General features: G+C 41.4%; 2 protein-coding genes across 7 annotated transcripts in view; both read right to left on the reverse strand.

Moving 5' to 3' along the window:
- Nucleotides 1–43: 43 nt before the first annotated feature.
- On the reverse strand, nt 44–22,513 carry OGT (O-linked N-acetylglucosamine (GlcNAc) transferase). Of its 3 annotated transcripts, none has more exons than XM_074551675.1 (22): nt 22,322–22,511; nt 18,581–18,761; nt 17,558–17,801; nt 15,942–16,010; nt 12,839–12,955; nt 11,448–11,527; nt 10,054–10,249; nt 9,620–9,760; nt 9,351–9,451; nt 9,005–9,158; nt 8,801–8,902; nt 8,437–8,616; nt 7,556–7,714; nt 6,845–6,934; nt 5,985–6,110; nt 5,409–5,579; nt 5,183–5,299; nt 4,937–5,104; nt 2,869–3,021; nt 1,980–2,232; nt 1,642–1,765; nt 44–1,098 (listed from the first exon to the last, which is right to left on the reverse strand). In XM_074551675.1, exons 1-22 carry the CDS (start codon nt 22,356–22,358, stop codon nt 924–926), a joined length of 3,138 nt encoding a protein of 1,045 aa, XP_074407776.1. In that variant the 5' UTR covers nt 22,359–22,511; the 3' UTR covers nt 44–923. The 3 variants fall into 3 exon arrangements, with proteins under 3 accessions (XP_074407776.1, XP_074407777.1, XP_074407778.1); XM_074551676.1 differs by having other exon boundaries at nt 18,581–18,731; nt 22,322–22,510; XM_074551677.1 differs by lacking the exons at nt 44–1,098; nt 1,642–1,765; nt 1,980–2,232; nt 2,869–3,021 and adding an exon at nt 3,058–3,295 and having other exon boundaries at nt 22,322–22,513.
- A 672-nt stretch (nt 22,514–23,185) lies between these two features.
- The window catches only part of TAF1 (TATA-box binding protein associated factor 1), a 29,792-nt gene continuing 28,403 nt past the window's right edge, over nt 23,186–24,574 (reverse strand). For all 4 annotated transcript variants that reach the window (XM_074551674.1, XM_074551672.1, XM_074551671.1 and 1 more), the window contains one exon: nt 23,186–23,848. In XM_074551674.1, coding sequence (XP_074407775.1) covers nt 23,632–23,848 — 217 coding nt within the window. In that variant the 3' untranslated portion in view covers nt 23,186–23,631. The remainder of the gene's footprint in view (nt 23,849–24,574) is intronic.

Genomic DNA, 24,574 nt, shown 5'->3' on the forward strand with positions numbered 1-24,574 from the left:
CAAGCTTTTCTTTCTGACAGCACCACAAAACGTGACACACCGGTCAAATCAAACTGGCAAACCAAAGCTTTATTTTTTTTTTTAAAGTCTTTGCTACAGTACCTAGGACTGCACCCCTATACATAATTAACAATCATTCCTGAAAGATTTGTATTTGGCACCAGTTTGTGTTCACCTCAAACACCTGTGGGAAGGATTAATTTCAAATCAAATTTGGTTTTTTAACAGAATAGGAGCTGCCATCATGAAGCCAATTAGCTGAATTATTGGAGAAGCTTATAAAACAAAACAAAACAAAAAAACAAAAGTCCTTATCTTAACCAACACATTACAGAGAGAGCTCCAAAACAGAGGTCAAACATTAAAAGGCTGATATAGGCTCAAGTGGTTTATAAAACCTATAAAAAAAGACTACACCAGCACATACGCCCTTTCAGTCCACGCAGTTTAGAAATTAACACAGGGAGCAACTCGCTAGCTGGAAATCTTGTCATGGGAGAACCACATATATACCAACAGGAGTACCCAAAATCAAGTGTTAAAACGCTCCAATTCCCAATCCACGTAAAAGGAGAGAGGTTTGTAGGAAGATTAAATCAATCCATGATATCATAAACTGGTTGGGCAGTTCAAACTTCCCCCAGCAACCACTTTGTCACTCATACACACAGGCTCACATGTACACGGCTCAATCCCATTCAAATTCCTCATGGAATAAAAGGATCCCAGGCTCTATTGAGTCTTTCCCTATCATGCAAGAAATAAGTCTGGCTGTGCTTTAATCACCATCATGTATTACTTCAGCCACAGAGTACCAGGCAGATTAAGTAGAAATGCACAGTTTTTAGCTGATCATCTCTGCACAGGTGTTGGAGAGGCTCAGTTCCTGGAGAGTTTGGAGGGCAGGCCCAGTGTGTCTCTGTTCATGCAGACTCGCTGGCCTCCACGGCTTTGATCATGTGGTCGGGTTTGTTGCCCGCAGCGTAGTGATCCCACATCTGCAGGTAGAGCCGCTCCAGGTCCATCGTGTACTGCTTCGTGTTGAACAGAGGGCTGGATATTCTCTGCTTCCACACTTTGCCACGGATTTTTTTCAGGCTACAAAGGAGAGTTAAAGCAGTCATGAGATGTTCCAGACAATACATCATACTGTTTACCTCTGAAACCTGCTGCTTTCAGCTAACCCAGAACTGTCTGTACAACTGTTTCACAAACACCTGCTCCCCACCTCCACCCAATTCCTGTTCTATCTCCTCTCATTTCTGATACAGACCAGCACAATTACTTCAAATCAGAAGAGCTGCAACATCAACTTGCTGCATTATCTGTAAGGCAGTAAACACTTTACAGCTTGATTTTAAGTGACAAACTGCTCAATCTTCTATTTAAAAAGAATAAAACTGTATTGCACTTTTGCATATAAGCAGTTTCTTCAGAATTGTTACTCAATTGGGAGTGTTGTTAAGTTACCATAAAAGCAGAAGCTGATTTAACTGCAACACAAGATACCTCTAGAAGAGGACTGCCCAGCTATTTTACATATAAAATATCTGCAGGATTAAAACTACTGATGCCTCAGCACTGTGCCCAAATACTCTGCATTCTTGATGCTCCCACATTCCAGAGTCCAAGTTTGCTTACTATTCCAGGTCAGTTCCCAGTTTCACAGCAATATCCTCATACTCCTGTCTGCTTTTTGCAATGAGCTCAAGACAACCCAGGCAAGTGAGCTGTGAGGCAGCAACTCGTGAGGCCAGAGTCTCGCCTGAAGAAAAGAAAATCAAAGGCACATCAAAACCAACAAAAACAACCAGGAATGAATTCATCAAGTAACTTATCACACAGGAGCTAGGAGCTACTTTCCTTCTGCCTCTACAAAAGGCACAGTTTGATGTTAGCTTCCATTACTAATTACTAATTAGAAAAAAATTACTAATATTCCAAGCCATGTATTCAATGTAGGCTCCCTGCTGCATTACCTGGCATAGTGACCATGGGAGTCCCAGCCCAGAGCACATCCATGCCAGTTGTGTGCCCATTGCAAAGGGGAGTGTCCAGACAAACATCAGCCAACTGCCCTCTCCTCACATGCTCTTCTTTGGGGGCAACAGGTGAAAAGATGATTCGGTTTTGGGCAAGGCCCAAGTTTTGTGCGTACTGCTGGATATTGGGCTCTCCTACAGCTGGGAAGCGCAGCAGCCACAGCACACTGTTGGGAACTCTTTTAAGGATCTGTAACAAAAATAACAAGAAAATACAGGAAGTTCAGAGAAGAATATTTACTTTTCTAAACAAGGAATTGCCACATACTAAAATGAAGTGGAAGGCGTCCTCATTCTTTGAGGTATAGAGCAGAAATTGAAGAGATCATCATTATGAATGAGATCACTGGGATTGCATTTCTGATCCCACTGAAAGAGACAGCAACTCTGAGCAACAGTGTACAGAGCAGTTCCTTAAGAGGGTAAGTACTGAACTTTATGATCTCATTTATACAATACACTGTAAGCTGGACCTGATAAAAATGCCCTCCACTCACATTTATTAATGCACCAAATGCCAAGGCCAGTTATAACTCAACTGCAGAAACTAAGGAAATCCAAAACTATTTCACAATAGAGAATTAGCATACTTAAGCTGTGCCAAACATAAATTTTGACTGGCTAGATACACAGATAACAACTGGAAATACATCTAAAATCCTCTATATGCTACTAACAGTAAGCCCTGCGACATGAGCACTGTAGGATTCAAATCTCTCAAGGTCAATGTTTTCCACAGAGAAGTTCACTTGCATGAAGTTTCTGCTAACTTGAACAGCTTTGCCAGAGTCTGACCTTAGATTTCCTGCTGGATACAGATACTCACATTAGCCCACATCTGCAAGGTGGAAGGATCAATCTTATAGAGCTGATTGAAGTTACAGTACACAACAGCATCCTCTGGTAGGCCGTACTGAGAACGGGTAGTGACAATTATAGTCCGTGGAACTTCTTCACCAGTTGCTGCTTTGTTGTTTATCTAAAATAATAATAAAAAAAGTACTGAAACACTGAAACTGCAGGAAACAAGACTAAGCCCTGTGGAATGGTCCTGAGACACATTTGTTAGCATAACAAATTACTGTAAGTACATCTTTGGTTTTATGATACAAAACAAAATTGTCTACTTACCCACAGCAAGAATTTAACTGGTATGTGTACACGTTTGTGGATGCCACAATGTTGCAACCACCAAGGCAAAAAAAACTGGGCATTTTCATGCCCTTCCTATATCTCCCCGAAATTCCAAGTAACTGGAATAATTGGAAAGAAGAATCATATAAAGAGGCATTACACATGGAATCCTATCCTCCTTAAGGTCACGTAATTTCCTTGAGACCAAAAATGAAATTAAAACTGAAAGACAGAATAAAAAGGTATTTAGAAAGCAAAGCTGAGGTTTGGTTTGTTTGGATTTTTGTGGTTTATTTTTGGGTGGGTTTTTTGTGTGTGCTTCTCTTTTTTAAGATAGAACACAGTAAGCACTGAACAGATAATCAATCGAGGCAGACTCGTATGTAACTGATAGGACTGTAAGGAACCAGTTGACAAAGAAAATAATGAAAATGCTGAAAATAAGAAGAGTTAATGACAAACTTTTAAGAAGCCTTCACAAAGGATAGGAATATGCTAATAAAAAGGAGCAGAGGATGAAGTTGGAATAATCAAGTTACCATGCAAGAGTCTCGAGGATTAGTAAAATGGAAGCAGGATTTTTAATTAATGACAAGCCATGATGGGATCAAAATCAGATAAACAGAGAGGCCAACACAGCTACTCAGAGCCTTTTTCTGTATATATGTGTATTTTCACACACATAGGCATTAAAAATTTAGATAGTGACATTGCAGCCAGCCACTGATGACACACTTGATGTGAATGACAATGACTCACTGTCACTGTTAGAAGATGCACAATAGAAGTTGGTAAATATGCTACTAATTCAGGTCACTGAGACCTCAAAACCACAGTGATCAGTTCTTGTTGACCTATGCCCAAAAGTAGCTGATCTCAGCACAAAGAAGTGTTATATTAATGTCACAGAAACACAGAAATCCTGTTTTAGAAGTGCACAGACAGAGGTGAGAATCTTTCATCTCAGTGGTGGAGTGTTAAGACAAGAATTCTCTATGATTCTCAGATGACAACTTCAGAAAAATTGCTAACAGCCTTACTGACCAAGCTAAAAGAAACTATGACCAACTCAAAAAAAGTCTCAGTTGTGAAGAAAAGAATTCAAAAATAAACCAAGCTATGAGGTTATGAACAGAGCAGTGGCAATAAAAGGTATCAAAGTGAGGTAAAAGAGGTTCCTGAGGAACTGTAAACTGAATAAAATTCACAAGATACCGAGTGATGCTTATGTCAGAATATGGCATTTCTAGAAGGAAAAAACTGTTCTGCAGTGGAAAAGTTAAATACCAGCAACTGTCACTAAAATCCCATGAACTGTTAAGCACTGAGAGGTGCTAATATAGCGTAAAATTCTAGGAAGATGTAAGGAGATGAATAAATGTTGAAATACAGTGAAATAACTTTGCCTCTATCCTATTACTCAGCCTTTTTTTTTTCTAACAGAAAAAACACACAGGTCACAAATCTTGGTAGGCTGCAGGCAATAGGGCAATCTTGCCTTCAAATTCAGAACAAGCAAATATCTTCTTTATGCAACAAGAAAGAATTTCTTTGGACTTTAGATACCTCTAGATACAATTCCTCTATCTTTGGGGGGAAGATCATCTTCCAGTACATCTGTGGCTTATAATGAGCTTCCTTCAGTATGACAACTAAAGGAATCAACACGACAGAAAACACATTTGCTTGGAGGTTTTTCTTCATTGCTATGTTAAAACACACATATATAACATAAATACCAGTGTCCTGAAGTGCCTCACCTGAGTAGTTGCTAATCCATTACTGATGCTGAAGCCATTGATAGTAATCTGAATTTGCCCACGGTTTATCATCTCAATCACAGCCTCTGCAATGGTGTTCATAGGGATCACTGGCATGCTGAGGGCGGCATTGCCATCGGCGTTGTCACAGCTGTCAGGACACTTCATCTGAAATAAATCACACAGGGGTCAGAGGAGTTCCACCTGCAGGCCCCAGGACTGTACACAGACAAGAGCAGCTCTCACCTTAACGATCTTGACATCAGGAAGGCTGTCCAGGAATGCCTTCAAGTCAATGCCATTCAAAACAATCCTGTTATCATAAATATGGCCATTGGACTTGAAATCAATCACTGCTTTTTTCTGTCAAAAGAAAAGATTTCAAGAAGTTACAAGACCCCTTACCAATACTACACCAAGTGCCATTTCATAAAGACACCTATGGAAAACACCTACTTTACTTCCAACGTACCTTCAGATGGGGGAACATGTTGGCATGGTCTCCAATAAAGAAAGTGTTCGGCATGTAAGCTAATTTCTCTGAATACTGCTCAGCCACCTCAACTGGTGAAGTTTCTTTGTCTGTGATGATATAATCCATGAACAATGCCCCACTGGTTCCAGGATATCCTAGCCACATTGCCTAAAAAACAAGAAAGCAAAGCTTCAGTTCCATGTGCATTGCAAAAATCAAGGCAGTTAAAAATCAATTTTAACTTACATTTGCCACATACAGGTTCAAGTTTCTTCTTCTGCTTTACTAACTGAAGATCAACCCCTAATTCTACACTTTCCATACCAAGACAGTGAACAGCTCAAATATTCTCTAAAATTGATCTCTCAAGCAAATTTTCCCCACAATGTGCAGCTTGAAGGCAACAATCAGTAAATACAGCTTCTCTCACCTGAGACAACTCCTGTAGTCTAGAATGACTCTGATTAAGGTTCCTCTCATTCTCTTTCCACAGGCATTTTAGAAAATCCTTAGTCAAAAAATCTCCCCAAAAAACTCCTGACATTGATTCTGGCTTACTAAGAGTTTAGTTACCTGAATAGGTGCTGGTCTCAGGGCAAACAATTCATTTCGGGCTCCTTTGGTGTAGCCATTCATGTTAATGAGAATGTGAATGCCGTCCTGATGGATGCGGTCTGCTGCTTTTCCATTACACGGTATCTAAGAATAAATAAATAAATAAATAAATACATAATTTTTTGTTTTCAGTCTCCCAGCAATAAATGTGGTTAGTCATCAGTGTAACAATGGACAGATGCCAACTGCATAATTTAATTTAAGTGAGACTTAAATCTTGTTAATTCCGGCTTTACAGAAGTGTAAATCCTCAATGCAGCAGCAGAGCTGAGTAGCAGTAAAACAAAAGCTAAAGGCCAGAAACTGAGGTTATAGAAACCAGAACATCCTCCCCCACACCTAATTAGTAATTAAAGCTCACACAGGGCAAGTGACACGTTCACAAACTAAGGTAGTACAGAAGATCAAAATGAACATCAACAATAAGCCAGTTAATTACACTACAGGGTTTTGCCTTGACTTCTGTGTATACTGAAATCCTGGTCAGTTTTCACACTGAACCTAAGGCAAGCTTCAATGTATTTGCAGTTGTGATATCTTGACTTCTCCATGACATTTAAATATGACTTATCTTGAGACTTAACGTGAGAGTTATTAAATATTGATGTTACTTTTTAATAATCAGAGGTCACAAGATAACCACCACATCTGAAGTAGGGCATAATGCCAATAAAACTACAAATTTCAAATTCTCGAGACTAACATCAGCCTAATTCAAGAAATAATTGCAACTAAGAATCTCAAACCACAGGATCATTTCTTTCCTTATTTAGAAAAATTTAGGTTTGCTAGAAGGTCAATGCATAAAACAAGCTCACCTGAGATAAGTCAATGAAATGATTTGCTTCAGCCATCACTTTTACACGGAAGTTTGTCCCATCATCAGGACTCAGGGCATAACAGAATACCTAAAATAAGAGGCACCAAAAGTTGAGTATCTATGACAACTTGTCCGTAAAATAACTGTGCTATATTGTGATTTTAAATTACATCTAGTTTCACATAAATCATAGTTATTTACATGGCATTCACCAGTTGAGAAAGAAGCCAAGAAAGAGGCATTGAGCCATTTTTCAACACATTTGAACCAGGCTTAGCTCTGTGCCAGAGAATGGCACTGCATCCTGCACAGACATATATCCAATCTTCTCATCAGTGCAAGGCAAAGTAACCTTAACAGACAGATCTGCATGAGAATTAGATGTCTAAGATGCCTTCAAGTCACCTCTGACTTTGTAATTAGTGAGAATCATAACTATGAATCAGGTTGAATAGGCAAGCCAAGCCTCAGGGAAGCTTTTTAACAGTGACTGGTTCTCCCAAGTAGGAAACCACAAGTGTATCTGAAAACAGCACTTCATATTGGTAAAGGAGGATGATTTGGGCTGAAGAACTCATCAACCCATAAAAAAACCAACCCCAGAAGCAAAATTTTGCTCTTTCCTGATTTAATTGCTTGCACCAAGGGGAAAAAAAAGTGCCACTTACAGGCATATTTAGAGCTTTAAGCATGCCATTTTTATTTTTACCTCGAATTTGTCTGGGTTATGCATGCCTGGAATTGACTGCATTAGGTGTGAGGTCGGATGGTTTCCAAAATCAGAGCTCACGTAGCCAATACGCAGTCGACCTTCACTGGCCTTCAAATCCTTGGGATGCTCATATGGTGGCTTGTGAAGAACATTAATCTGCCAAGAAAACACACAAGTGTTTAAAAACCCAGGAATTAAAATCTAAACAAAGGGACAAAACCCCCCTAGGAGTTTGCAGAATTAACCTTATCCCACATTCAAGCAGGCAGTCATGGACATCTGCTGTTCCAAACCTGTGCTCCACGTATTCCACTGGAGCCAAGTGCAGTGCCCACACACTGTGTCACAAGATGTGATGTCGCTGCTCTCACACAAATACAGACACCACCAGCACATTTCTGCTTTTCAGTATTCCACCCCAATTATTAAATATCCTGATACCACACCACGATCCTCAGGAATTTCTCAAACCACAAGTCACTGGTGACCAGAACAGCACTGCTGTAAGCCACCACAGTGTTTTTCTGTTCTTTGCTCTCCATCTTGTCCAGGCATCAGCTGGCAACCACGATCTCTGACAGGATTATCAGGCTACTCAGACAAGTCACTGTGACAAAGTGTTACCTTCCATTAGTTAACTGGACCCTCCCACCAGCTGACAGCACATTTTTAATTATAAATGGCACCTGCACAAGTAGTCTGTCTCAAAACTCACAAGCACTAATAGCTATGAACATTACATCCCACCTCTTCACATGTCAGTGACTCAGAAAGCTTACAAAGGCTAATACTGACAAATTGAGTATTAGATTTTGAGTAGGAACAGACAAAGCCTCAAAGGACTTCAATCAACAACTGGCCTGTACAGAACTTCCTACCTTGTCCAAACAGAGATTTCCATGTCTCTCAGCAATTGCCTTCCTAAAACTGTGAGACAGGGGATACAGCATGCTATGATGTGGGTGTACAGAGGGCAGTCTGTTTTTCTCCAGCTGATCAGCTACAATGCTGACCAGCTTCTTCATTCTTTCATCATAGTCTGTCCAGTCACAGACAATCTATAAAGAAGGAAAAACGAAGATTATAACAACAGCTTCCACCAGCCTGTATCAGTTATTTCAGAGGTTGAGATTAACTTTCTTCCAAAAATGGAAGTGAGAACTTCTGTAATTACTGTTAATGACTGTAAAATCTTATCTTCTAATTTAAGACTGAAGTCTTTCAAAGCCTCATCTTCCTCACCTGCAAACAGTGGGCCAAGTTGCAATAGGCATCTGGGAAATCAGGTTTCAGTTTCAGAGCAGTACGGTAAGAGGCAATGGCTTCTGGTATATTCCCTGAATCCTGTGAAGATACAGAAATGAGTCAGCAGGTAAAAATATCCTCAGGGTAACTACTCACAGTGCCCCACCACTCTTCTAAGAGTGAATCATTCCCATGTGCTACCTTGTGAATCGAGGCCAGGTTGCTGTGGGCATCAGCAAAAGCTGGGTTTATCTGAATGGCACGGGTGTAGCACTGCAGAGCTCCCTGAACATCCTGCATCTCCTTCAAAGTGTTTCCCATATTAGAATAAGCATCTGCAAACGTGGGGCTGATTCTGAAAAATAAAGATTATATATCATGAACAAGAAAAGCTCCTCCTCTGATGAGAAAACAGGTTCATATCCAGACTTTTCCATTTGAAGAGCAACTATGAAAATTACAACACATGACTAAATCATCTTCTATACAAATCCAGGCACTTTCCCATTAGGAAAGGATGGGACTCTTACAGGGAGTATCCATTTACCTAATAGCCTCTTTGTAATGCATCAGAGCTTCCTGTAACTTGCCCTGCTGTTGCAGAACACTTGCTAAGTTCGAATGTGCTGCAGCAAACTCTGGAAACACCTGGAAGAAAAAGAAGTTGACTGTGTCTCAAACATCACAGCAAAAATAGTTATGCATTTATTATTGTATTTTTTTACATTTTTTTTTAGAGAAAGGGGAAGAAAACCTCTGTTCTATTACACATTCCCATGCAGAACCACCCCCTCTCCCCCTCACACCCAGCTGTACCTCAAGAGCCTTCCGATAAAGCCGCACAGCTTCCTCAATATTGCCCTGCTCCCGCTTGATGTTTGCCAGATTGTTGAGTGAGTCTGCATGAGTGGGACAAAGTCGAAGGGCTGTGTTGTAGCATTCCTCTGCTTCTACCACCTTCAAAAAAAGGGGCACTGTTAATATTTATTGTTATTATTTATAATTCTTTAATGTTTATTATTATTTATTATTATTTATAACACTACATTTATTGTAAAAGCACTGTTTATGAAAAGTCATCATACAATCACTTTTAAAAGGTTCAAGATGGAGATTTCCTGAATTATTCTTCCTTTTAAGTGAGGTTAACATCCATCTTAACAACTTGCTCAACAACTTAAACCGGTGACAGCTGGTGCCTATTAAAAAAGCATTCACAGTAATTTTAAGCAGAAAGAAGTGCTCCTTACACTGCCTTTCTCCTTCAAGGCGTTGGCCAAGTTGCAGTAGGCGTCAGGGAAGTGGGGCTGCAGCTCAATGGCCCTCCTGTAGGTGTCTATGGCCAGGTCTATCAGGCCCTGCTCATAGTACACACAGGCAAGGTTGCCGTGCACCACTGCGTGATTCGGGCTCAGACTCAACGCTCGCAGGTAAGCTGCCACAGCTCTGCAACAAAACAAAGGAAAAAAGAGGTAAACAATCATCAAATAAAAAGGTAAACAATCACCCAGAGAGCAGGAATTATTTACCTTGGTACAGTGTATACTGAACAACATTAGGTCTTCTGGAAAACAAGGAAAGCTTTCGGGTTCCTTTTTTTAACACTTGTCATTACTAGGAAAAACCCCTCTTTTTCCTTACCCCATTTTTTGCCAGTTTATTATTCAATTTTAACAAGATAAACAGTATCACATTACATCTTTATTCTCATCACTAACCTACCATTAGTTAGATTTAAATCATCACTTTGTTCAAAAGTGAAATCCTTAATTATATGATCCTATAGCACTATATAAATGGCTGATGTATTTAAATCAAATTTCTAGGAAAACCATATATCTGTAAGTAAATCTTTAAAAGGTGATGCAAAATCTGAAATTACAGAAAAACATGCCTCTGTTTGGTCCTCTAATTCATGATGCAATCAGACATCACTGAGTCATTTAGACTGTGTGCAATGCAGATAATTAACCTGTTCCCTGCAAGCTTTTATTAAATCTGGGGCCACAAACCACAGCTATCAGAAATTAAAAACCAATTAACAGATGCAATATGCTACACTGCATGTAAACAGAACAGCCTGGATCTTTTCCCAGAAACAGAAGACTCACGTATCGGATTAGAGGTCTCAGAACAGGTTAGTTCAGCAACACAGCAACACTACTGCAACCCAAGGCAATAACATCAGGCAGACATGTCAGAAATACAGAATATTCAATCACATGTTTAGCTGAATTCTGCCATTCCAGTATGTCTCACACAGAAGAGAAATTTTAGAAGAGACACACTTGCAAATCATGTTCTGAATCACTTAATGAAAACAGAGAAATCTAGCATTCAGCTCTTTCTTGTGCATCTTATTTTCACCCTCCCGAGCCCTAATTTCAAATCTATTTTCATCAGAAACTCTTGGTTTTGACAATGCATTAAGTACAAGAAAGCAACATGAAAGAATACATATCACTGGAATTTTTTATTTTTATTTAAATAGACCAGTAGCCTGGTCTGTCTGCACTTCAAAGCCATTTGCTGGCTAAGCTTAGACTTGAAGTCTTTGCTACCACAGACAATTTACAGAAGGAACACAATCTGTATCTTGATATATCTGACAAGCCACAGAGAGCAACAGTACTGATCTGCTTACCTGTCAAATATCCTTGCCTCCTTCAGAACATTTCCCAGATTGATATAAGCATCCAAAAAATTTGGGTCAAGTGTTACAGCCTGAAAATGGTTTTGAAGTAAAAGTTTTGAGCATTAAACACAAACATATTTTCTATGAAACTGAGTTGTTTGCTGCTTTTTAAAAATTTGATAAATATAATCTGTAAGTTTTTAAGACTTTATCAATAATCCAGTAAGGAAGGAAAACACACAAACCAATCACAGAGCAAAGTTATTTATCTGTAGAAGTGAAGCATGGACTACCTTCAAATTTATTTATTTGCTAACCTATTGAGTTGCAACTACTGCAGAATAAAGTATTAAGCATTTATTTCTCATTAGGCTGATCATACTTAACACTCCTGTCTACTGATGCTACGTTGTCTTTAGCTTGTTTTTAGAGAAGAAACCATAAAAAACCCTTATCTGTATCCTGTACCTACTGCAAAGTAAGACAGAATTTTAAAGCTTTACCAGTGCAGGAGAACAGGCTGTTCACAAGATCAAGGAAATAGCAAATACATCACATGTGCAGGGAAAATTGAGTAGCCATCTAACTAAAACATCTTTGCTCCCTTCAAAACTAATAAAATGCAAAAAATCACTTAAAACTGATGATGTTACAGAAGCTGTAGCATAAAGCTGCATATGAGTATTTGACAAGCCTCACTCTTACAGTCTTATGGGAATTATTAATTCCATATTAAAATACTTCATCTATCGTGGACTAGACACAGATCCAAAAAAAAAAAAATCTTGAGCAGCTAGGCTTTTTTCTGTACATTTCAAGCCATGAGTTTCAGGAAGAAATTGTTGCCACGTCTTAAATTCTGCTTTAGGGCACTCTAGAAACTTCAGAGATGAGGACAAAATTAATTACGATGCCAATTAGACACTAATTGGAAGGTCTCAGACAACTCTTAATGACACTAATCTAGGGAAATCTGAACAGTAGTGAAAAATAACCCTGGAGAAGAGGAATTAAGGTGTCACTTAAAACTGTTCTTCTCAATTACTCAAAGGACAGTAATACCTGAACAAAAATCCTAAGGCAAAATGATTTAAGCACCAAGTTGATTCTTTCTCTCACACACAAAACAGTATCATCAAATCAGGTTTTTAAAAAATTTAGTACAGGAAAGGGCTGAAGAAGAATTTAATTAATTTTCTCATATTTGACATGTGTGAAGTCCTAGGGGAGTTCTAAGTGTCTCTACTACCATCCAGGCCGTTTGAAACATCAGCAAGTTTAAAAAAACAATTAACAGGATCACATGAAGTTCTCCACTACCAAAATATTTATCACCTGCAAGCACACAACTGCATGTACATTTAAATCTAGCAGTGAAGCTGACTCCCTTAGGTAGTTACCTTTTCAAAGTGATGAATTGCAAGCCAAATTTCTCCTTGGGCATTGAAAACACAGCCAAGATTACTCCAAGCCACTGCAAAGTTTGGTTGAGTCTCAATTGCTTTTAAGTAACACGCCTTGGAATAGTTAAAGAAGAGAGATACAAGGGAAGGGGAATATTTGTAAAAAGAAAAAAATGAGAAAAAATAATTGTTAGTATGCCTTCTCTAACCAGCCAAAAGTGACCCTGCAGTATAGGCTAGCTTGCGCCAAAACTAATGCGCTGCAAACTGTTGTTGATCCTGCGCCAGCGCAAACCAAAACCCAGGTGCAAGCCCACCATTTTTCAGTTATGCTGTAACAGATTAACATTCCTTCAGACACTAGATTGACACAAAAATCATCTTAGAAACAATTCAAGTAGCTCACCAGAAGATCTGCTGCCTTTAAGTGCATAAAAATAAAAAAATTGCTGTGTAAAAACAACTTTACTGTGAAACAAAATTTTCAAATATTCTAAAGCTGATAGAAATTAGTTAAAAAAAAATAAAAAAAAAAAAAGAAAACTACTGAAAAAGTTTAAAGTGGGCTTGTCAAATGCGATGACACATCCCAGCCACATCTTGTTCCCCAGTTTCTTTAAACACAATTCAACCTCTCCTGCAGCTTCAAAACCTCAAATGACAGGATTGCACGAAGGTTTAGGTCCCTGTAATGCAAGCGCAAGAAATCGCTGCGCATCCTACCCAGCACGGCGCCACGCTATCGCTGCGAACTGCTTGGCTCTAGTGATCGCCCCAAGGTGCAGTGAACAGCCAACCAGAATCATTAATCTACCAGACAGGCCCACACAAAACTCGCATGTTAAATTTGATGTCTGGACTGTGGAAATGCGTTACAAGCCAATTTTTGTTCAAAAGGCTGCAGCCTGGAGCTCGGGCAGTCGCCCGATCAGAGATTAATCATCGAGTCAACCGTTCACGGGGGCTTGAATCGCACGCAATGCGCGTTACCGCTGCGCAGCCTTTGCGCTACTGCAGGATCACAGCGCATCATCAGAAGAGCAGAACGCTGCAATCCAAACAAAGAAGAAAAAAGGAAAAAAATGAACAACCGGAAGAGTTAGAAGCTTTTACTATTAACTATCTCCAATTATTTCTTTAAAAAATATTTTAATTTACTTTTACTTTATTTCTTTGAAAGAATTTGTGGCTAATAGTATAAAATATTCTTACATTACTTGCTTGTAATTAAATATTTTAAGCTGTTTCTGAAGCCACAAGACAGAAGATTCAGGCATGGAGGCAAATGGTTTTGCTGTGGCAGTTACAAACCCGTTACCATATTTCTCATCATGTGACTTTTCGGTGCGTTCCTTGCTGGAAGAGGAGGAGGAGGTGTGTGTCTGCCCTAGATCCAGGCCTCGAGCTCCCTTCAGCGAGGCACCTTACGCATGGAATAGGAGGTTTCACCCACCTGAAACCTTCTAAATACAATATCAGTGGTGAAAAACCAAAAACAAGAGAGAAAATAAAACAAGATCATTAGTAAGAGTTCAACAAAGCAATTGCATTTTTTTGGATATGTCTTAACACATGGGAATGAGGATAATCTGTCTGTAACAAGGGAGACATGCAGAAGGGAGAGGGTTAATCGGGCAATTGCATACAGCAGGGACTTTTTTTTTTTTGGAAGAAAGGCTCTGAAACATCTACAAAGAAATTAAATTTTAGTTCAAACTGTAAGGAATCTGCTGGCTTGATCTTTCAAATGGACTGATAACCAAAGAAACACATTGCAATTTACTCGAGATGTTTTTCCTCGTTTATTAAGTTCTCACAAAACGGAATAACACTTTCAAACTAGGTGTCTCCAGAGCTCTGAAACAAAGAAGTCAGCAACCTAAGGCAGGCGCAGTGTCTTGGCCTATACCAGTCACACTAAAGCTGCAGTGAAGTGCAATTCATGTTAGCTGTCCGCTTGGTGGGCTGAGAACCAAGTGTCTCAAAGACCGTTCAATTCCGAATGCCGCTACACAATTGTTTTCAACCTGGATCCGACCAAATCAATCAGGCTGCTCTAGGGTGGTACACGCATCCAAGTTGTTCATGAGAAACAAAGCAATATTGAATTTGGATCCTGCTGTCCCCGTTACCCCACAAAGGTGCCCGCCCTCCCCAGCTGGTGCTGCAGCCAAACAGACAGCTACGCTGTTCATACACTCCACTTTGAGCATGCGCGTGGGGCTTGGAGCGACAGCCGTGGAGCCCAGAGCGGCTCTGCCTTCTCCACACTCCTCACCCCGGCAGCGCGGACGCGTAAGGTGGCTTGTAACAAGACAATTTCTTTCTGCAATCCCAATTTTAACGTGCCAAGAATTTGAAACTCATCTTGGTGTTCGAATTGTCGGTTTAGGAAACGCACGACTGCTAGAAGCCACCTTTCCACTACAGCAAGTTTTCTTTTGATCAGTTCATTTACCAAACAAACCAGCTTTGTCCTTCCGATTTCTTTATTTTGGGGGAGGGGAGAGGGAAGACATGAAGAAAAGATATTGGGGATGGGGGTGGGAGGGTGGTGTGTGTCGCATACTGCAGCTATTATTTACTAGCCTTTCTTCCACTATCAAGGGAAGGGAAAAGTTAAAAGAATAAAAATCTTTAAAAGCCAATATTACAAGGTAACATTTGGAAAGTTTCTTCTCCACTTACAAGCCACAAAGGACTTTAGAAGAGCGGCCTTTTCAATAGCACCTGCATCGTACAGGGATCTCGAGCTAACCACAGGCTCTCTGCTTGGCAGCAGCAGGCAAGCCTCAGATCTGAAGGATTGTTACTTATTTCCAGATGAAAGCATGATGGAGCCCCTGCCCAATACTTCAGAATGGTATCAGATAGTCTAGTTCAGCAGCAAGGCTTGGTAACTTTCCATTTCTTGACTTAAACCAACTTTTTAAACATGGACATGCCATATCTTGCCCTGCAACTACTCTGGGGTGTTTCAGTGCCTTCAGTTTTCAGAAGTTTCTCGGACTGTCTGTTGATCAACGCAGATTTGAAGACTTGGTGCAAAGTTCAAGTTTTCAAAACACTGATGTTTACATGTATTCTACCCAACACCTACCTTGGCTTCTTCCAAGCGACCCAGGGCTTTGAGCAGGTTCCCCAGGTCACTACGAACACAGTACAAGTCCTGAAAAATCAAAATCACACCATCAGCTTCAGGACTTCACACTCCCCACAGGTCTTCACAGAGAACTTGCAAGGAACAACCCAGTCCTCGAAAGCTTAATTTGGATTCTTAATAAATACATCACAAATGGAAATTATTTTTGACGTAAGATTACAAACAACAAATAATCTGAGCAAATTTAGTACTGTAAAAGTACAACTGTAAAGAATTAACAAGAAGCAGTATTTAATACAGTTCCTTTTATACAGAAATAAAAAACTGAAAATGCATGCCCCCCCAACAGCTTAAGTCCTTTTGCCACATGTAAGCATTTCAAGCCCTTTTTTTTTTAAACCACAATGCCAAACCTGTAATCCTAAAATACACCATTGCCATTATGGCTTTTAAATAAGATATGTAAAGTGATTTTGCTGCCTGTATTCCTAAAGAAGTTTTCCTCCCTGTTTTGCCCACTAATCCATCCTTTTCCAATAGCTTTACCCCATGTTCTTGTTGTTTCATTTGTTTGAAAGGAAAGCACAATCTGCAACAGCATTATCCAGCAGTAAAGACCAGAGAGAATGTAGACATTTTGTCAACACTAATGAAAGGATTTACTAACCTAAACAAAACTCAACTCCTGCAAAAAAACCATCAAAAAAACCATCTCACATTATTCTAACCAGTGCATCCACTAGTCACACCACCTGGCATATTAAGTTAGACAAGTTCACATTGGCTTAAGAAAAGAGAAATAAGGTTCAATAAGTCTCTTGTTGGACTGGGTTTGCTTTTCCTACAGAAAAAGGATTTATGCCCATGGGACCAATGCTGCACTTGAAGTACTTTTTATCAAAATGTTTGACCAAAGGGCAAGCAAATACCTTTATCACACGGAGCAATACTATACAAATTTAATGAACATGATGCAAAATAAACAGAGGACAGCAGTCTGTTGTTTACTAAAAATGACAATTTGAAACAGTTACAACCAAAAATCCATACACCAGATCAATCAATCTCATAGGAGTCACTCACAGACAGTCAGTTTCAGCCTATAAAACCTAAATGACGCTCCTGTAAACCAGCCCACAATGGAAATCTAACTCAGTCTACAGCAGAAATTTACCAAGGCAACGCTCATCGCCATCAAATCTCTGACTTTGTGATAAAGCAACACCTGGTGATTTTCCAAGATCTCACATTCAAGTCTAAGCATCAATTCTCTCACTGTAGTACTACCTTAAAGCACATAAAGCTAAATATGGGGGCATTCACTGAAGCTTCTGCCTTCAGAAGAGAGAAACCAAACCTTGCTTAGCTTTTATCTAAAAAGTTAAGTACGTTCCATATAGAGAAAAGCAACCAACCAGCAGCCCCTACTGCAATACACAATTTATTGTGGCAAAAGCCTCTCAAAGATCCTTAAAAATAGTATTAACTGCTTAATTAAGTTTATGGTATACAAGCTGGAAGGGTTATCTATTGTTCATGCTTTGAAAGCTGCTACTTTTGTGTCTTAAGGCAGTAATAAAGAATGGACTTTCACAAAATAAAGCATTACTTACAGGATTGTACTGAAGGGCAGACACATAGGCCTGTACTGCTCCTTCCATATCACCTGCAGCTACGAGTGCAGCAGCCAAATTAATATATCCATCAATGAAATCAGGTTTGAGGCGCAGTGCATGTCTGTAATGCTCAATTGCTTCCTGCAGCTGTCCACGCTCCTTGTACACATTGCCTAGGTTTGAATAGGCTTCAGCCAGCAGTGGGTTCTGTTTGATTGCCAAAGTGCTGAAGTGAGCAGACCTGGAGAAAGCAGACCAGTCAGCAAATAAGAAACCATGACCCAAAAACAAACGAAAACCACCCAAACAAACCCACCCTTGACATTCAGTGTTTGTCTGTTTATCTAGTCACTCTAGTGAACATTCATGCTTAGGTGAGCCAAACACAGAGCCAGCAAATCTGGCCTTACAGAGCTGTCCTGTATCTTTATCCACCCACTTGAAACTCTGATTGCCCTGGTTCCCATTTTAGGCTGTACTGAACAAAGACAGCTCTCATTTAGTCAGAAGGGTTCAAGTTGCCTCACCAAACCTGAGCTCAACACACTTGGAAAAAACACTGCAGGAATCCCTCTTCCAACATCTGTATGAATGTTCCACTTGATATTCTTTTCAAGCAGCAGGACATGACTTACGTGTAAAGTTCTGTTATATCCCCACTCACTCTATTTTCCCATATCTGAACTACTATGACTTCAATCAGAAGACTGTATAAAACAAACCTAAGTCAAAAGTTCTTACTTGCTTCACCAGCAAACATGAATTTACAGCTAGAACAAGTGAAATTCAAAATGCTAGAGGCACAGAGAGCAAGATCAGGAACAGGCAAGCAGAAAGAACAAAGAAACAACTTTCAGACCACAAAACTTCTTTAACTAATACACATCAATACAGCTGATGTTCCAATGTTAATTAATATGTTCAATATCAAAATAACACACCAACAACGGCAAGGCCTCCTGTCTGTTGTAAAGCTGATGAGTCCAAGCAAAACTCCAGAGGGAAGCAGCAGCAGCCTACCTGTCCAGTCGGCGGCACTGGAAGTGAATGGATGACAGCAACAAAAGCACACCAGTGTTATCAGGCTCCTGCCTCCAGAGCTGCATGCAGTGCCTCTCTGCTGCTTCAAAGTCTCCTGCCTGATACTCACGATGAGCCAACTCCGCTAACCCTTGGAAGGAAAGCATACGTTTCGTTGGTTCTGGAGAGTCACCAAAACATTTAAAGGGGGAAAACAAAAAGTTAGATGATGGGAACAAAACAAAACCAAAACAAAACAAAACAATGAAAAATAAAATGTATACAATTAATGGATAAAAATGTTTGAAATGATATGGAACACTACAGCAGGTGACAGTTGGGATTCTAAGATCTTATCTGTACCAGATCTTGACTCCATCAGCTAATAATAACAAAAATGCAGACTGTAACGACTGTGAATATTTGCAATTTAATCACTTCCATTATTCTGAAAGAGACTCCTGTCATGATATGATATTTTAGTTCCTAACAGTGGAAGTGCTGCTAACAGAACAATGACTCTCCTCACTCCTCCCCACGACTGAAAATCCTATGCTTTGCTAAGTAAAAAAAAAGTTCTAACAATTTCACAGGGAAATGAAAAACATGACACAAAGACTTTAATAAAGGACTTGAACAAAATAAAGTTTTGCTGTGCAAGTAGTGAAAATTCTTAAAAAAAATAAGGCAAAAAAAGCACAATGGGTAACATTCATTGAATCCTACATACTCCTATATTTCCTCTGAGTCAAAATCCTTTTACAGAAGAAAAATGGTCTTGGAACAACAATATCTGATGAAAGACAAACACAGACTTCAATGATTATGCAACTGGCCTACAGGAGGAACCATTAAACAGACAGGGTACAGGAAAGGAGTTACTGCTGCTGGAGGCTTAGCTGGAACAGGAGTGACAAAACAGTTTTAGTATTTAATACCCAACTGTGGAGAACGAAATACTTAAATGAAACACCACCTGTTTTAGGCAAAACAACCAGAAGTGAGAGAAGGAAAATTTCTTACAAATAAGCAAGTGCAACTTGGAAAAACCCACAACCATTCATCCTTGAAAGAAGTGCTGGCCTTCAAATTCTGCCTTTATACCAACAACTCTTACTATTAAAATGTTTGATTACTGCAAGTATCTCTCATCTTTCCTCCTGTACTCTGCAGCCCCTCCATTCCATTCATTATACATTTCCCACCTCATCCTACAGTTTTAAAATTTGGAATCTAAATGAAACCGTTAAACCTTTCCTAATACAAGAAAGCAGCTCAATAGCTGAGCCTACATTTTTGTAGTGAGGTAGTACAAAAGTTCATGCTTTTGTGAGAACTTTAAAGACAGCCAAAATAATCATAAAGAGATTAGGTGCAGATTTACTACCCAGCGTTTATTTCATGAAATTGGGATTGATGCAATTCTTTTAAATTACTTTCAAATTTGGGGTTTTAGCACCAGTAGGTTTGATACAAGACTGCAAGTCCTGTATAAGTACAGTAGTTTTTCCAGATACTGCACAGTCTCTGTCAGTGCTATAAACTGTTTCACAGTAAATTGGAACTACCACTGCCACTCTCTTTTTCAGATAATTCACAAATTAGTAACCAAGTAGCCTTATCCAGATTAGATTCCTGTTTTTTAAACCCTGACTAAGGGCAAAGTGGACTTCACGATCTGATTAAACCGACTGGCAAAGATAAAAAGGTACAACCTTTATTCAACATGAGAATGTTGAACTCTGGTTGAAAATCACTCCACTAATAAATGGTGCTGACAGCAACACTGGGCACCAGCAGAGCGTTCCTGTGCTGTTAACAGGTTCTGCCCTTCTGGCATTTCCAACTTCCGCTGATGGCACAGAGAAACCAGAGACAGGAAGAGCACGGCTCGTGTGCTCAATTTCCTCTGCAAGTACATTTCAATTGTTTCAGTAAATTTCAAAGCGGGGAAAAAAAGCAAAAAACACCCCAAAACATAACAACCCAGAAGTTTACACTTCAAGGCTTATGACGGCAGGGAAAGAGGCTTTCAGTCGCTATTTCAAGGCTACATTTTGCCTACTTAGAGCAAGAAGTCAAACTGAGGTTGTAACTTCCAGGCCAAGAGAGCAGGAGGTGCAGATTTAATACCTGGGAATGAGAACTACTAACAAAAGCAACAAAAGAAGAAACACTGACACTTTCTTCCATTCATCAAGTGTCTCTGTTTACAAAACAAGCCACCCTTTGTCTCCAGAGATAAGGCAAACAGTGTAAAATTGCCAGTCATTTACCTCCAAGCATTTATTTTACAAACGATTGTGCAGAATTTCACTGAAAAGCAGGAAGTGGACAGCCACATCAGGAAGCCCAGAATGAGTGAAACTTTTTAATACAAACTTGGCTGGAAGTTATGCAGCGCAAAATATCCGTAAGACAGCCCATGAATGGATGCTCACTGAATCAATTTGTAAAGAAAATAACTGCAGTGAGGAGTCACAGCCAGGAAAATCCCTTTTCGTGTCTTGCATAAATTAATTTCTGTACCTTGGCTAATTTGTGCTGCATGCTTCGACTACGACCTTGGAAAAGTCTAGTACAGTGCTGTGACAATGACCTTCCCCGAGGCTTCCAGACAATACGAGCGAAACAAAAAGCTGCACAGAACCATCAGAAAGGCGCCCAAGGCCATTTTCCCCGACAAATGCCATCCTAAGCACTTGCAGTACACTCATGCTCAACCTTGCGCTCAGACAGCACCGAGTTCCCGGCAGAAGCAGTGGTTACCTCCAGCTGGGAGGTGCTGGATAGCACAGGATTCCTCCCAGCGCGCACGTGGCTCACTTTACCCGCAGGGATCCAGGCTACAAGAGGATGCTGCAGCCTCGCTGGCCACACACACTGTTATAGCTGAGAAAGTACCAAACACCGTGCTGCAGCACATTTCTGTATCATTACCGGTTCTCTTTACCCCTATCTCCGCACTCTTATCCCGTCTCTTTCTCCAAAAATCCTCCTTTTCCTTCTGCTTTTCCCAAGCAACATTTCAGCTCTTCCTGCCCCTCTGGTTACAGAAATACCCAAAATCTCGGGCATAAAGCTGTGCTGTCCTTTCATCTTTTCAGTAAGCACAACACTTCTTTCTCTTGCCCTACAGAGAGAGTCAGATTTCTCCTCCATTCCTTAAGTTCCTAAATTTAGGGCAGGATCTTTCCTTGATACAACACGCTATCTTACTGTTCAGAAAAGCGCTGTAGTGTCCGGCTATGCCACAGAATCACACAACGGTTTGGGCTGGAACGGACCTTAAGGATAATCTCGTTCCAATTCCACTGCCATGGGCAGGGACACCTTCCATTCCACCAGGCTGCTGAAAAAAAACTGCTGCCTAAGTGCAGCGAGCGATTCTGGGCAAAGCTACACACATTTTGGGTCAGGCTTTTCGCCTACTTCGCCCTCTATCGCAGTCACCTGATAGTCTGATAAATATAGCAGCGAGCCCGCCGCACTCACACCTCCCCGGCAGCGGCCCGGGGCTGCCCACGGGCAGCGCCCACCGGAGCGCGCCCAGCACCGCGCTCGGGCCCGGGGCGCCCGGAGCCCCACAAAGGCGGCGGGGGCACCCCCGCCCTGCCGCGTCTGGAAACTTCCGCCGGGCGCGGGCCCGGCCAGCGAGGAGCGGCCCCGGGGGCGAGGGCACGGCCCGGCCCCCGCTGTCCCCGGCCAGCCCGTCCCCGGGGGCGCCGCAGCGCACGGTACCTGTGCTGTCCGCCACGTTCCCCACGGAGGTCGCCATCGGGACGGGGGCCGGGGAGGCTGTGGCGGCGACGGCAGAAGGTGCGCTCGGGCCGGGCCGGGCCGAGCTGCCCGCGGTCGCGGCGCGCTGAGGCGGCGCTCCCGAAATGGCGGCGGCGGCGGTACCGAATGGCCGCGGCCGGAACTATCTCCGCGGAAAAGAGTCCGGGCGGCGCCGGGCGGCGCTGCCACACGGCGGGCGGAGGGACCTGCTGGAATCGGCGCGTTATCAGAACAAAGTTATCCTTCCGCGCGCAGCGCTGCGCCAAAGCCGGCGGGACTGCGCATGCGCCGCCACCTCCCGGTACCCCGCACGTGGCTCCGCGGAACCGCCGCTCACCGGGACAGCGGAGCTCAGACAGCGGAGCTCAGATAGCGGGACTGAGGAGCTCGCACACCGGAGCTCAGATAGCGGGAGAGAAGAGCTCAGTCACGGGCCAGCGGAGATCAAACAGCGGAGCTCACTGGGACATTTCAGTCACCGGAACACCAGTGCAGCTCAGTCACAGGGACAGCAGAGCTCAGCAACCGGGACACCGGAGCTCAGCGTGTACCCGCACAGAGGAACAGCAGCAAAGGCGGCTGTGTTCCCGTTCCTGCTGTATTTCCATGAGTTCCCTCAGCCTGGATTCCGTACCAAATCCCAGGGTCTGCAGCAGCTTCCCTGGGCCACTGACAATTAGCAGTGTCCGGTGAATCCTGAGCCTTCCTAAAGGTTCACATTACTAAAGTCTGGTTTCTGGAGGTAGTTGCAACTTATAGAAAAAGTAGGGCAGCTGTTTTTGAAGTGTTGGTAGTCTTTAGGCAGTTCCCAAAACCACTCAGGGGTCAGACATCAGACACTGTATTTGTGGTCCCAGAGAAAAAAACTCCCCTTTATGAAATGAGAATTGCCTTACAGTTGTTCATCAACAGCAAGTATTTCATTCTGAGCAAGCATTTTTTCCTGACAGACACACAGGTATCCAACAGGCCAGTATTTCTGAGGAATTACTTTACATCAATGAAGACTGAAGAACAAACCATACAAACCTGTATCTGAATTCTGGAACCAGTACAGGCTACAACAAGCCAAGGCTTCAGCAGGACACACTTGTCTAAAGCTTCTTTTTCACCGTTTACTCATTTATAGAACATGTTTTATAATCAATTAAAATATCTAAAAGCAACAAAAAAAATCTTATCGACATAGCCCACACTACACTGAAATTGGGACAAGAGAAATTCAGGAGCCAAGAGTGGCTCAGAATGACCATCATCTCAGGGAAGGGAGTTCATTCATCTGAGTCCAGGTCACTGTCTCCTGCAATGGAGTGAAAGTCCTCACTGTCCTCCTCATCCTCAGACAGATGGACCTGACTTAACACGCTTGGCCCCGAGCGCTGCTGCTCTTCCTCCTCCTCCTCTTCGGAGATCTCATAGCCTCCAATGCTGCTGAAACTCGTGTCTCTTGTGTTGGACTTGGGGTCTGGTTCCTCATAGCTGCCATAACTAGAAGAAAGAAGAAAATAATTTCAAAGGAGCTGCTGATACCAGCAATTCTGCCTCTAACTGCTGTAAGAGTTGGCTTGAAGTCCTGTGAACACCAGGTCTGTGCATTTCAAGTCTGTCGCTGGCCAGCTTTTTAAAACAGAAACTAAAGAAAAAACAGTTCACCAGGGAAACAATTCCAATATCTTCACTCCACTCTGATACACTCCAGGCAGGAAAAACTGATTGCTCCAAGAGGTTCTGTCACCTTCACTGCAGACAGCAAGTGCAGGAGTGTTTTCAGTCCATTCTCATCCTCTCTAGAACTTCCTGATGACTCTTGTCAATATTCTGGGCTGGAATGACCATTGCCTGCCAGCCCAGCTACCTATCAACTCTGATGCCTGTGATTTACTAGGAAAGTATCAATATTTGTACCAAGAAACTGAATTCCACAAGTAGAAGAAGAACAGAGAATCAAATACTTATACTCTACAGAATGCCCAGAGAAGGGAGAGTAGATTGCTGTTCTCTCAAATGCAAAAAAATAAAGCTGATATTGTTGTATTTAATTTTCTAATAATTGAACACCTACCAAAATACAGAATATGCATATTCCTATACTTCTGGACTTCAACTAAGCAGTTGAATTTCAAGTCAGGACATGCTTGTTCTTAAAGGGGAAAAAAAAAGTTAATCTGCTAAATCACTTTTTAATTTCAAAGGCATCTTGTAGTTTGAGATAGC

This window comes from Zonotrichia albicollis, chromosome 14 (assembly GCF_047830755.1).
Source record: "Zonotrichia albicollis isolate bZonAlb1 chromosome 14, bZonAlb1.hap1, whole genome shotgun sequence".
NCBI classification, from domain to species: domain Eukaryota; kingdom Metazoa; phylum Chordata; class Aves; order Passeriformes; family Passerellidae; genus Zonotrichia; species Zonotrichia albicollis.